The 14,088-nt window shown below is 35.5% G+C and overlaps 4 protein-coding genes across 4 annotated transcripts; 2 read left to right on the top strand and 2 right to left on the bottom strand.

The window, feature by feature from the left end:
- Positions 1 to 933: 933 nt before the first annotated feature.
- On the bottom strand, positions 934 to 1,929 carry EAF02_004028 (uncharacterized protein; the record flags this gene model as incomplete). Its single annotated transcript, XM_038900076.1, has 1 exon — positions 934 to 1,929. One exon carries the CDS (start codon positions 1,927 to 1,929, stop codon positions 934 to 936), a length of 996 nt encoding a protein of 331 aa, XP_038759783.1.
- Positions 1,930 to 2,399: 470 nt separating this feature from the next.
- On the top strand, positions 2,400 to 3,117 carry EAF02_004027 (uncharacterized protein; the record flags this gene model as incomplete). Its single annotated transcript, XM_038900075.1, has 3 exons — positions 2,400 to 2,502; positions 2,563 to 2,735; positions 2,788 to 3,117. The coding sequence occupies 3 exons, from the start codon at positions 2,400 to 2,402 to the stop codon at positions 3,115 to 3,117; spliced, it is 606 nt and encodes a 201-aa protein (XP_038759782.1).
- A 204-nt stretch (positions 3,118 to 3,321) lies between these two features.
- On the bottom strand, positions 3,322 to 4,731 carry EAF02_004026 (uncharacterized protein; the record flags this gene model as incomplete). Its single annotated transcript, XM_038900074.1, has 5 exons — positions 3,322 to 3,632; positions 3,682 to 4,130; positions 4,192 to 4,315; positions 4,388 to 4,514; positions 4,582 to 4,731. The coding sequence occupies 5 exons, from the start codon at positions 4,729 to 4,731 to the stop codon at positions 3,322 to 3,324; spliced, it is 1,161 nt and encodes a 386-aa protein (XP_038759781.1).
- Positions 4,732 to 5,178: 447 nt separating this feature from the next.
- On the top strand, positions 5,179 to 6,884 carry EAF02_004025 (uncharacterized protein). Its single transcript, XM_038900073.1, has 5 exons — positions 5,179 to 5,620; positions 5,680 to 6,055; positions 6,110 to 6,227; positions 6,285 to 6,352; positions 6,432 to 6,884. The coding sequence occupies exons 1-5, from the start codon at positions 5,444 to 5,446 to the stop codon at positions 6,704 to 6,706; spliced, it is 1,014 nt and encodes a 337-aa protein (XP_038759780.1). The 5' UTR covers positions 5,179 to 5,443; the 3' UTR covers positions 6,707 to 6,884.
- The last annotated feature ends 7,204 nt before the right edge of the window (positions 6,885 to 14,088 follow it).

Raw genomic sequence — 14,088 nt, 5'->3', positions numbered from 1 at the left:
ATAGTGAATAAGTGGATGGGATAATCAGGGTTGATGTCATGAATGGTGATGCACAGAATATTAGTCAGCTTTTCAGCCAATCAAAAGAGGTCTATAAAGCATCTGAGAATCTGAGGTCCACCATGTCTAAAGATCGATTATTCCCTACGATTCATCGTTTCCTGGCACCAATCAACGACGTTCAGTTCATAAGTCCGATTTAATTTTTGTGTTGTGTTGCGGTGCTCTGCAGGATTTGTTCCAACTTCCAAGTCTTTAATCACTGGAGGAGTGCTTTCGGCATTTGAACTGTGTGAGAGTGGGATGACAGAACGGATACGAAGAAAGCAGCGCGAAAATAACGTCGTCAAATATCACGTGCCAAAGAGCTTTTCGTAACTGGTAGCATTTCTCCTGGATGTGTATGATATTCCGAGACAGTTGAAAGAATGCTCAGCCGAAGTTTTCTTTCTGCACATTGGCTATAATTCAGGCAATCTGTCTGGCTCGTCGTCGGCTTTTTCCTAATCCAAGGACAAAACCTCGAGTAAGGTTTTATCAGCCGAAAGCTTGCTCTGGGATATCATTCAAATATGTTAAGCAAGAGATTAGCCTCAACACTTCTTTCGCTCGCAAAGATCATTGCTGGCATTGATGACAAGATCTATCAACAGCGCTGAAAGTTATATCAGAAGATGACTATGATGGCGATGACAAGTATGAGGTTAGCAGGAGACAAGACGAGTTTCTACAAAATCTTAGACAACACGAAACGCGTCACCACGTGCTTCAAAATCACGTGTACTGACGATATTGTTTTGAGATTCAAAAAGATATTTTCAAGGTTTGTGAACTCTGAGTGTGCAGTCAGAAACCATAATTATTACTGCCTGGGTAGCCAGAAATTGCGGAGAGAACCACATCCCAAATCTACCATAAAAGCCAACCATCAGATTACTGATCCTCCACGGCAATCACGAATTTCTTTCCATCAAATTTTGCAACCTCCTGATATGCTTCAACCGCATCTGCAAGTTTGATTTTGGTCAAAGACTCTTCCTCAGGGCCCTTGATTTTTCCATCTTCAAACATTTTGCTCAATTCATCCATGATATCCTTTGTCTCAGCTAAAGTGAGGCTCCAGCTATTGACTCCATGCAAGCTTTGATCCAACGCTAGCATCTTCATGACATTGATCTTCACTTCTGGTCCACCTCCTCTCATGCCAGATACGAAAACATATCGTCCAGACTTTCCCAAAATGGCAAGACCCTTCTCCATCAATACGGGAGATCCTGCACAGTCAAGAATAATACTAGGTCCTCTTCCATTGTTCAACTCCAACACGCTCTTTAAATTCTCATCCGTTGTAACATTTACATCAGAACCATCTATCCTCGATGTAGTAATGATCTTGAGCCCTCTGGCATTCGCAAGCTCTATTGCAGCCTTCCCGACCGCTCCTCTCGCGCCAAAGATCAGGACCACATCCCCAGCACGTGCGGCAGCTTTCTCCAGCATCAAATAAGCTGTTGAGTATGGAACACCCACAGCCGATGCCTGAGTCCAACTGAGACATTTGGGCTTGATAGCCAGGCCTTCTACAGGTACAGCGACGTACTCGGCATGAGTCCCATCAATGGAGAGACTAAGTTCTCGACCAGAAGTTCCGTACACCTCAGCACCTTCAAGTTGGGCGTCAGATGGAGCTTGGATGACTGTACCAGCGAAATCGCGACCTGGAACTATAGGTTTCTTTCCACCAAATCTATCAAGAATTGCGTTAGCAACGTCGGAAGGGTTGATTCCTGCCGCGTGGACGCGAATCAAAGCTGTGTTGGGACCCGACGGAATAGTTGGGACAGTCAAAGATTTGAGAGTAAGTTGGAGTTGTGCTGTTGCTGAAGGTCGGGAGGCATAGATTGCTTGCATTGTTTTTGAGAGACTCATAATGAAGTTGCTGGACTGTACGCAAAGTCTGAGAAGACAAACTTGGGGTTTTATTCACGTTTCTGGGAGATGAACAAGGTTAAGAACTGGCGGAAGCTGATGGGGGTATCGTATTTGTCAATATTAGTGTACCTAGTGTACCTATTTATCCAGGTAACCTTGTCCCTACTTGGGGTTCTTTATTTGTCCTCGGCACCAATTTGCCCGGGCAGGGTGTCGTTGAGAGGCGAAGTGCATAAATTGATTACGTTTTGGGGTCGTAACGAATATTTGCATGAACAGTTTCGGCGACTTGCTTCACGACAGTCCTATTAATATAGAGGAATGTATTCGTGTTTTTCTTGCTCTTTTTATTTTTGTAATCACAAAGGTCCAGAATGGTAAGAATACTTGCAATGCAATCTTCTCGGTATCACTCCTTGCTTAGTCCTTTGGAGAAGCAACCTCGGAATACTTGTGCACCGAGCACAATGTCACGTTTTCTTCTGGGTTTACTGGTAATGTTTCTGACTGTAGCTTCATTTCTTACTGGAAGGTACTATGAAAAATTAGAGCCTGATGGCTTCCTTCATCGTAAGTTGTGACCTGCACCCGAGTATATTATATTATAAGAGCACCCTGACAATATACTAGTCGCTAGCAAGTCGAAGACGTTTGTGTACAATCAAACTTATGGCGAGAAGCCATCTAATCAGACAGACGCTGCATGGGACTCTCTGTTTCCTTCTCAAGGAGGATACTTCCAGCATCCTACGCTTGCACCTCACCGCTCTGCGCTCTCTGTGTTTCATCAATTGCATTGCCTGGTAAGGCGTCGAGCCTTGATAAGATGGCTGTAACATTCTGACAGATTGAAAGAACGGTCTTCGTAACACATATTGGTTACTGTTCTCAGCTGCAACAACCGGGCCTACTATTCTTGAAGATGAAATCCCAATGATGGCTTCTCCCCCACATATTAGACATTGTATCGATCTACTTCGACAAAGCCTCATGTGCCAACCCGATCTCGCCATCGAAGAGAAGGATCAAGAGAGAGGAGGGGTGTCTGGATTTGGTGTCGAACACAAGTGCAAGGACTGGGGCCAGGTCACACAATGGGTTGAAAAGTGGCAGGGCTATAAAATAGAGGAAGAGAGAGAGAAAGTAAAAGCTCACGGTGCAACGGATCACCACGAGCACCATTAAGGATGCTACCAACCATATTTTAAAATACGATCTTTTCCATGCATTTTAGTACTGTCCCATCTCTCATGAAAAAATCAATGGTTTGTCATTATCGACTCAATTTAAGTAGTCAGTTTCATGCATGTAAATTCCATTTCCAGATGACCTTTTCGCGAAATCTATCTATTCTGTACGAAGATACATTTCTGTATGAAATGAAACCTGTCAAAGGCTTGCTGCAATCACACTAAGCCTGAATGCATGCGTGTAAGTAACAATCTTCCGGATTTTCAATCCAACACCATCTAGAAGGTTTTTCCATTGTGCTTCGGTTCGCTCCATTGAACCAAATGCTGTCAACATTGTCATATCCGTTTGAGTAGCAAACCAGTCAACATTGTGGTTTGGTAACACCATTTCGTCGAGCAATATCAGTGAATCTTTTTCCATGACTTGCATGATATTTTTCAGAATGAGAATTGCCTTATCGTCAAGATGGTCGTGAAGGATAGCACGCAAGTAGTAAAACTTTGCCCCTGGATGATGTTAATAACTTTTTTCACACAACAGTTTCTTGTCACACACCTTTTATAACCTGCGGAGTGTAGAAATCATGGACCATGGCCTCGACTCCATCAGGCAGGTCTTGTGATACGGCGTGTTCAATTTCTCCAGGTAGATCCTGGAATATAACGCGACCCTTAATTTCAGGGAACCTTTTCCTAAACTCAATACATTGTTGACCCGAAGCTCCTCCTACATCGACAAAGAGTGGTTTATCTGCAGGCCAATTTTTGCATTCCTCCTCGATCGGGAAGAAGTTGAACGCATTAGGTGTGCTAGATCGCTGTGCAATCATGAAGCGATTAAACTGTGCTGTTTCCTTGGGACGCGATTGAAACCATAGCCACAAAGGCAAGTCTGTATTCCAAGCTTTCTGGAAGGCAGCTTTATGAGTTTCTGTGGGACTTTGGTAGTTTGTAGAAGCTAGAAAGTCAGGGAGAAGCTGGTACGCGGGACCAAGAACATCGTAACTATCATTGTACACACCATGTCAGAGGATAAGATGAAGATAATTCACGGGGACGCTCTTACTTGTGGTAAAGACCAGCCTGGATTTCAGCAATGGAAAGGTTTTTGCTCGTTTGGCTTGAGGCAAACTGATCTTCCCCTGTTTCTTTGATCATACCCAATGACGAAAGCATGCGTAGTATTCTGCCTAGAAAAATGTTAACACATGACAACCGTTACTCTTAAATTTGGACTTGAGAGTGAAATTTCTATGACTAACCGAGAAGTGTTGGATCGGCACCAGTCCTGGAGGCCAAGTCTCGTAGCTGTTGAGAGCCTTCGGACTCTCCAAGAATATCAAAAAGTTTTAGGTCAATTGCAGTTCGAGTGATAGCGATGACAAGGTGCTGCAAAATCGCAGTCATCAATTTAGAAACTAACTTGCAATTAAGGGATGGAGAGCGAGTATCTTACCAGATGAATCACTCTCTGCATTGTATCTTCTGGCTTCTCGATAGAATATTGCAAATCTCTGAGGGAATCCAGCAGTTCTTTGCGGCCAGCTTCATCCGCAGTAGCTGCTGCATTTCGTATCTTCTCCGCAAGAGTAGCAACTGCCTCCATGATCGCCAAAGACTTTTTCAAATAGATCAAGAAATGTGAATGGATTGAGTATCTACCAGAAGAAAAAAAGAGTGAGGAATCTCTGGTTTTCCCGCTGATGGGGTAAATGAATGTAGTGATTTTGGTAAGGAGCTGTCGAACGGAGGTACTTTGTCCGAGCTTCTGCAATAAGAAGCCAATCGGGAAACTCTAGCGGTGGCACAGCACAATACACACCCTAGAAATTGGATTACTGAGCTGCTGAGCCGCACTGCAACCCTACTGTGACAAATACCTGAGTGGACCCAATTTTAACCAACGGTTGGTGCATGGTTGTCGATTTTTTTTAAGGGGGATGAGGGGTTGCTGGGGTTGCTGCTAATTTACCACCTGATTATGGCTCACGCACTCATATTTGTAAGTGGGTGATTCAAGAGATGATTTATTTATAAGTGAAGAGAAAATGAAGTTGCATTTCGATTTTGTGGCTTAATGAAGGATGGCAACCTACTGTAGGGGCCATAATCTTCAAACTACAATTCACGGACTCGATCTCACACCTTCGCGTTCTCAAAGTAACTCGATGTGCTCGTTGAGAAATACTTGATATGATTTGCAATCACTTTCCACCTGCTGAATTTCAATTCAACGGAAAGACGGCTGCTCAAAATCTGTCTCATTTCAAAGTCGTTTGACACTGCATTATCAAAGATCTGTCTAGCAATTATCGACAATGTCTAGCCCAGGTTACCCCAAACCAGCAGATGGTGACCAAGATCGTGGTGGAGCTGTCATTGCTGTGTACTGGTCAATAGCCGCAGTAGCTATGCTAGTAGTTGGTCTACGATTCTACTCTCGTCGACTCGTTCGGGCCATTGGTGCTGATGACTGGCTCATGCTTATCAGTCTTGTGAGATCTCCATCGCAGTTTCACTGCCGATCATTGTTCTTGCTAATGAGATTATAAAGATCTTCCAAGTCACCTTGAGCTGTTTCTGCACGTATGAAGCAACCATCGGCGGTTTCAAGCATCTCTATTACCTGAGTCCATCACAGCTTACCGAAACTATTAAATGGAACTACATACTACAGTGCTGGGGCATAAGTGCTTTTACACCCAGCAAGTTGTCTGTCGGTCTGCTTCTCATACGCATTCTCCATCCGATCCGTGGATGGAAATTTTGGACAATCGTCACCATCATGACGCTCATGACCATCATCAATACACTTGATAGCATCCTCACATATGCCCAATGCAATCCCCCTAAAGCGTTGTGGGAGCCAACAGTAAAGGCACACTGCTGGAATCCTACAGTACAGGCCAACTTCTCGATATTCCAAGCTAGTAGGTCCAACATTTTCAAGCTTGAAATCTTGTTTACTAATTCTCCATCCTTAGGCTTCAATGTGTTCACTGACACGGTCTTTGCGCTTCTGCCTGCTACCATTATCTGGGGTCTTCAGATGCCAAAAAAGAACAAGTTGATCCTCTGCTTGCTGCTAGGACCAGGACTCTTGTAAGTTGTGTCTACTCGAGCCCATTGAGGTTCAGATAAGCTCATTAACTCTTAAAGTGCTGCGGTTGCCGGCATCGTAAAGATAACCTATTTGTACTCTCTGAATGCTCACTCCGATATAACCTGTGAGTTACAAAGATTCTTCTTTTTTGCGTCGATTTCTTTCACACATGGGAACGGCATTCTAATTGCTGGCTTGATCAGGGGTAACGTATAACCTCGTTATGTGGAGTGGTGCCGAGAATTTCGTCGTGCTTGTGTGTGGAAGTGTTCCTCCTCTTAAGACACTCTACGACCGATACTTTACTACGCCAACAGGATACAATTTCAGTTCGACTGCTAGCAGCGGAAAATACTACAAGACTGGCAAAAGTTCGAACACAAAGGTTTCCCAGCCCACAGATTCAGGGTCTGAGCACGAACTTACACAAATCGAGAATACCGGTCAAATTGAGCAAGGAATCCCAAGAGAATGGTAGGCAACATTTTGGGTATCTACTAAGAATGCCACAAAAATAGCCTGTGGGGTTGTAGAGGCTAACCTCAAAATTGGGACCCAACGTATAGGATGGGTTGTAGGAGAATGCTTGAGAATGTATCATATTTGCAGTTGCACCATTGTATTAATCTAACCTTGAATCCCGCCTCGTAAATTCTTGTTTTGCCTGCTTAATCTGGTTATTGGCAACGAGTTTCTTGATACTCCAGTCCAATATGCGTGAGCTTCTCCAGAAAAGAAAGAGGGGCACTTGGGCGGAGATTTTATGACGGGAAGGTCTATCGATTTTCGATCTTCGATCACTTTAGTGGATACATATTAAATTTAGGCTAATCCAAAAGCTGGCCAACAATATAAACCGTCGAAACTGGATCCAAAAACTAGGTACATCTGACTAGGATCAAATTAACCGATATCCCTACATCTTGCACAACCCTGTATCTTGCACACTTGTATTTCTTTTTATATCAATATTCTAAATTCAATCTATAATCAACAAATTATTATAATCTCTTAAAACTTATAAAATGAATAGAATAATATATATTCTTTACTAAAAGCTAATTGAAATATCAAATATATTAGTATGTAAATCTAAATCTTAATTTTAAAAATAACTATACAAAATTCTTTATATTCATTTATTTAATATTACAAATGAAAAAGAATATTTTTTTTAAAAAAATTATAAATTCTAATATATTTCAATATATATAATTGAGAAAAGTGGTTTTTCTTATTAAAAATTCGAAATTATACTAATATATAATTTGAATTTTTTGAATTAATATTTTTTATATTAAAAATTAATTACAAATCGATAATTTTATAATATTTTAAAAGATTTTAATTACATTTTGATATTTATATCTTAATTGTAATTAAAAAGTATAAATAATCATATTTTATATTATAAATATATATATAATTATTTATAAGTATCACGGAGGTATAGCTATGTCTAATGGTCACTTTGATCAGGAGATAGATATATAGAGTGATAATAAACTAGATTGACTTAAGGTGTGTATTATATGGATATATATATAGTAGTAAGCTATCAGGAAACGGATCCCTGATACTGTGCCTTTTGGACAGATTGCGTGTGTGGCGTAGTGGTAAAGCTTATAACTCCTATTGTGTCCGCTTACGTAACAGTGTGATTATAAGGATTATATCTGTTTTATATACCTTGATCAGGCAAATGGAGTCGCCTAATTAGGTATATAGGATACACAAATGAACTGAGTGAAATAGTTTTAGTAATTATAGGAATGAGTACTCCGGAGGAGTACTAGGATTAATACCGTAGGGTTACACTATACGGTGAATTCCGTAACAATAAGAAAAACATTAATAAATAAAATATAAGATAATATAATATTTAAAAGATATTTTTCAAATTTTAATTTTTTAATATAGTATTCTAGAGATATAATTATTATTTATATTTATTTATTTATAGTGATTAACATCTAATATCTGATCTCCCAAGGGGTATTCTAGATATACTAAGAATGGGCCTACGGGGCCGCTAGCATTCTAGTCGCTTATAGTAATGTAATATAGCTAATCAGAGGCTTATTGTTTCTGGTATCCCTTACTCAATATTGTTTATGGCAATCCTATAATTATTCTGTTTAAGGGTTTGTCATCCTATTCTAGAGGGACCTTGTTTTGTATATCATCTGGGTATTGGCAGATGATCGGGTCGATTGTTATCAATCGGGAAAGTATTCAGGGTGTTTATAGCTGGTCGATACAGATTTTAGATTGATTAAAATGAAAAACTTGTTCTTGGGGTACTGAAGCAGGTTGGTATTATATGATTACATATGGTTTGAATATATTCTAATATAGAATTTGGATCTGATAAAAAGATTAATAAAGCTATGTTGTGATTACAAAACGCGATTAATATATATTATTATATTTCATTCGGATTATAATCGATTTAATATAAGCAATCAATTATGTATATCTGATTATTAATTGAATATCGAAAAAAAATATAATAAGCTTTTCTCGATTCTACATATATAAATGTTTTTATTATTTTTGTGGTTGAATTTGATATAATAGGCTACAAAGTTATCATATCCAATCCGCATCGCTATAAGTCTATATAGTACTTTGTAAAGAAGCTTAAGGCTTCCTAGCTCTAAGATATTATATGCTGGCTTTCATATATTATATATTTTAGAGATCAGATCTCTTTTCGTATTCCATTACTTACTCTCTGAATACTGACATTTGATATATAGAATAGAATGAGAGTTGCTGATAGTAGAAAAGCACAATAAATCAGAATCAAATGGTCCAGTTGTATCCTAATCGGTAAGACGATCGACTGCCTCGTTACCCTTTATCTCAATATACCCAGAGGATTACTTAACTATGACATTATAATGTCGTATTTGTTTGATGACATTTATGATAGACCTATTAGAAGAAATCAGCAGTGCTTTTTTGCATTCCCCAGATCACTGAGGTGCTATCAATACATAGCCATATTCGGCCCAAAGTATTCTATACATTAAGTATTGTTTTGATATTGCTTATAAATCTTTCTATCAATATATTTAGCAGCTAATCGCTGTACCTAAAGCAATGTACTGAATGATAGCATATATTACAGATTATAGTATAGCTGGTACTCATTAGAGTACTGTTATAATTGAAGACATTGCAATCTATTAAGAGGCTTCGAGTATTCGCTGATATTTAAATAATCGGAATAGTTTTACTAGCTTTCTTGAAGCTAATAATCCAATTAGCCTTCCTTATAAAAGGATTTACCCTATACTTAAAGGTTCTATATTGAATTGGATTTTCTCCTATTTATATCTTGATTTTTTCTTGAATAATTATATCAGAAAGTGTTGTGAATATATCTAATATATTATAAGGAATCTGGGGTATAATATAGTTATACCAGGTTTCCGTAGCTTGAACATTATCCACACCAAATGCAATGATTAGTCTTATATAATTATCATCTTATAAAAAGTTCTTGCAATTCTTTAATACCTTGTATTCCAGGGTCCATCCTGTTTTATTATAATGAAACAAAGGGATTAGTTTTAAATCTTAGTTCAGGAATTGCTTTTTTTATTTTCAATTGTAATTCAAAAGAATTATTAATAATCATTTATTGCCCACTTCCTATTTTTATAAGGATTGTATAGCTGTTTCGCTTTTGTTATTCATATTTCTATAATGTTTCTATTGTTTTGAGTGCACTCGTTTTGGTACCCTTTAATGCCTAAAGCACTTCCCTAGCCTTAAGTATATTAATATAGGATTTAGTAGATCCCTTTATAATTGCTTTTATAATTAATACAAAGCCTTTTATAAGATTCAGCTTATTCTGTAGTTTTGATTATATTATTGATATATTGTCACGGGGTGACACTAAGCCCTTTCTGTCCTGTCCTGTCCTGTCCTGCTATATATGTGAGAGTAAGGTAGAACTTCCAGTTCTACCTCCTAGTCTTTTGGGCGTTTAGCTCAGCGGTAAAGCTTCTGACTACTCCCAGAGGTGATCCCGTGACATATATGTAGATTTTAGCTTGTTAGTATAGCTCAATTTCATTTTGCTTAAGGTTTTAATATATATATCAATTACACTCGCGATTTTTAAGATTACTTATTGCTTTTGTTTTTCTTATAGAATTGATTAATTATTGCTTTGTAAATAAATCGTATATTATTCTTTTCCCCCGTATTGATTATTGCTATAATCGTTATTATTATTATGAGAGCGATCGGGTGCGACCCAGTGCGCTTAGCGGTGTGGCAGAACGCTCATGACCGTACATTAATGGTATTATGGTAAGCTCCTTGGGCTATTTCTAGAATATATTATAATGAAGTGAATTGTAAAGCTGTATACAATGCTCATAGAATATATATTATTTATGATAAGCAAGGGATAGATTTGGCTAAATAATATATCTGTATTATTTATATTAATATTCAATAAAATAACTTATAATATCAATTTAAAATCGAATTTAAAATTCAAAATTATTGAGAATATTATAGAATTTGAAGATATTTTCTAACAAAAAATTCTTTAAAAATTGAAAAAGTATTTATTAATTTTTTTTTAAAAAATTATATCAAATAATTATATTCAAATATTTTAATGAATATATTTTTTTTATATATTCTTCCTTTTTACTAGTTTTCAATAAAATTAAATATCATTTCTAACTAAAATTATATTATTATATAATTTTATCATTATTGTGACGGACCTAAGCTCTCTTCTTTACCACTAGGCTATACAACCCCAAAAGGGATAATTTAAGATCGAAAGATCTTAAAGAAGAGAATCTATATACTAGATAATATGACTCATCACATCACCCCCCTCATCAAGGATCGATCCCCCGATCGATTAGTAATAGTTATTCATAAGAATATGTACGGATTTGCTCTAGTTCCTCGATATTCTAATATACAGCTAATATACAATTGATAGAAATATTCTCAGAAGACTAGGTTCTTTGAAGTTCTATATTCAGTTAATCAATTATAACTAGATTTCAAATACTTGTAAATGAATATGTTTATTCTAATACGACCTAGCCCTAGTATCGAATAAGTTTCAGATTTAGACATTTTTTGTAGAGAATATACTTACATTAGTATGACCTTATTCGATTTAGAAGAGAGATTTCAGACTCAGATATCTTTGTACAAAGAATATACTTATACTAGCATAACCTCCAATGATTGAATCGAACTAAATTTCAAACCAATGGATCTTAAATAATATAACGGACCTAAAGCTCTCTTCTTTACCACTAAACCACACAACCCCAAAAGAGATAATTTAAGATCGAAAGATCTTAAAGAAGAGAGTCTATATACTAGATAATGTGACTTGTCACAATTATTATACTATATATTTCTATTATTAAAATATTTCATTTATAAATAAAATTTAAAATCATTTTTTATCTTTAAATTTTATTAAAGTATATATATATATTTAAAAACTATTTTTTAACTATTTTTCTTCTTCAAAAAAAATCATATATATTTTTAAAAACTTTTATAAAACTTTACTTTCAATATTTTTTGAAACCTTAAATTTATTTCGATAATATTAATATGAAATAATTCAATAAATTATTCTAAAATCTTATTAACAAATTCTAATATAAGTTTTTATTGAACTATTAATGTCACGGTCAATCCGCGTAAGGGCTGGCGAGGACATGTGAGTAGCCCTGCGGGCCTACCCTGGGCCGACGCCAACCCGCGTACAATTATAAATTGTAGAATTTTTATAGTTTAAAGAAATTAATGAAAGTCTTTGTATTATATTACGTCTAGTTGATTTATTACTATTATTTTACTTTAATAATTCTTTTCATTCTATATATAAAATAATTCGTCAATTATTCTTAATCAAATAATTATCAATATTATTTAATTTCAATAAGAAAACATTTATCCTAAAAGGAAAGCGGGATGCTTGTAATACATTCAAAATCAATCCGATAAAATTGTTGATCAATTTCTCTGCAGGGTATCAGCAGTGATACTTATTGGTTTTATTACATTTTTTCTAGTAATAACAGAATGTCTTATTGACTTAATAACTTTAAAAAAAAAAAAAAAAATGGTAATTATAAAAAAACTTTACAAAATAATTATAACTATATCTTATATACAATTATCCCGGTTGAGCATAACCAACCCGTAGTTGTATCGAATATAATTTACCAGATTATCAATCTCAATTTAGGAAAACCATCAAAATTGTAAAGATTAAAATAATATAAAGAAAAGAAATATCGAAGAAACTAAGAATTTCTTTTTCCAAACAGAAATTATATTTTGAAACAATAGTGGATATTATTTTCCCATCAATACGAAGAAATAAAACATATCATCAATACTTCGAAAACAGCTTTTGGTGATTTGGTATCAATATATAAGCAATCGAGTGTACAAAAAATAAACTAAGAAAACCTTTAGGGAATATATATCTAATACTATTATGGATAAAGGGATTAAACAGCAACGAGCAATCCAAAAGATTGTATATACAAGACAAAGGGAAAAAGAAACTGTAATACATTTGTAACTATTTAGAAAGACTTTGAAGAAGATATCGAGCAGGAAACGGAGAATATTCGGATCGAAAGGTTCTTAGTAGATCTATTATCCAATATAACCAGAAAATCTCAGAATCCCTATAATAATCTGAATCGCACAATAAGCTTATAAGATAAGCTTGTAGATTAAAAAATATAGAGAAATTGTTCCAAAGAAAAGATACAAAAAAGCTACAATGATCTCACAAACATAACCAATCACTTTCTTAATATCGAAATCCTTTTAAACACCCCTACCTAAAAAACAATCTAACCCTAATTGTTAAACCAAAGGCCCAAAAATCCAACCAACCCTTTCAAAAGAAATCCCTTAAGGCTCTGAAATATTCCATTGAAATACTATATGCAGATCGCATTCGGAATACTATACTATAAATACCAACAAAAGGATACTATATTACAATCTATTAGAATAATATTATATATAAACATTATAAAGAAAGGCATAAAAAACCTAACTATCAAAATAACTCACCTAAAAACTACTCGTATAGAAAACGTCTCGACCCAAGCAATTATATAAATATCCTATTGATACTAGATCTATATAAAAAAAGGCAGATAATTTTCATAATCCATAGCAATCTTTAATAACAATAGCAAAATCGATAGCATTTCAATACTTTATCGACTCAGAAATGCAAGCCAATATTATACAGCAAAGTAAGTATATTGAGTAGAACTGGATTCCTATTAAAAAAAGCACTTCCCTTATATCAGCAAATGGTACCGCAATTGTATCATATAAGGATTACAAATTCCCTATTGAAATAAAGATAAAAAAGGGGAAAAGAGAATTCATACCTATAATTTCATATCAGTAATGCTGAACCTACCACAATAGATACCATCCTAGATCTTCTATAATTATAAATAGTCAATCCCAATATTGATTAGAAATCGACATTACTTTAATACTATTACATCTTAAGCAAACTTGAAATTATTTTTACAAAAAATTTTATTAGGAAATAAAAAAAAGCAAAGCAATCTTCACAATCTTTCCGAATAAGATGATATTGTATTTAAAGATAAAAGGGGGTCATCTAATACTCGTATTAACCTTATATAAGATACCAAAGAAATTCCAAAATATAAAAAAGCTTTCTCTAAAGAAAAAAGTAGTTTTTTGCTTGAATACCATTCTATAAAATACTATATTGATTTTGAATCCGATTCAACCCCTCTATAAAACTTAATCTATTTTTTATTAGAAAAAGAATCA

Source organism: Botrytis sinoallii (assembly GCF_014898435.1).
Source record: "Botrytis sinoallii strain Bc 23 chromosome Unknown BSIN_006, whole genome shotgun sequence".
Lineage (NCBI taxonomy): Eukaryota > Fungi > Ascomycota > Leotiomycetes > Helotiales > Sclerotiniaceae > Botrytis > Botrytis sinoallii.
This window is presented reverse-complemented; position numbering and strand designations above follow the sequence as displayed.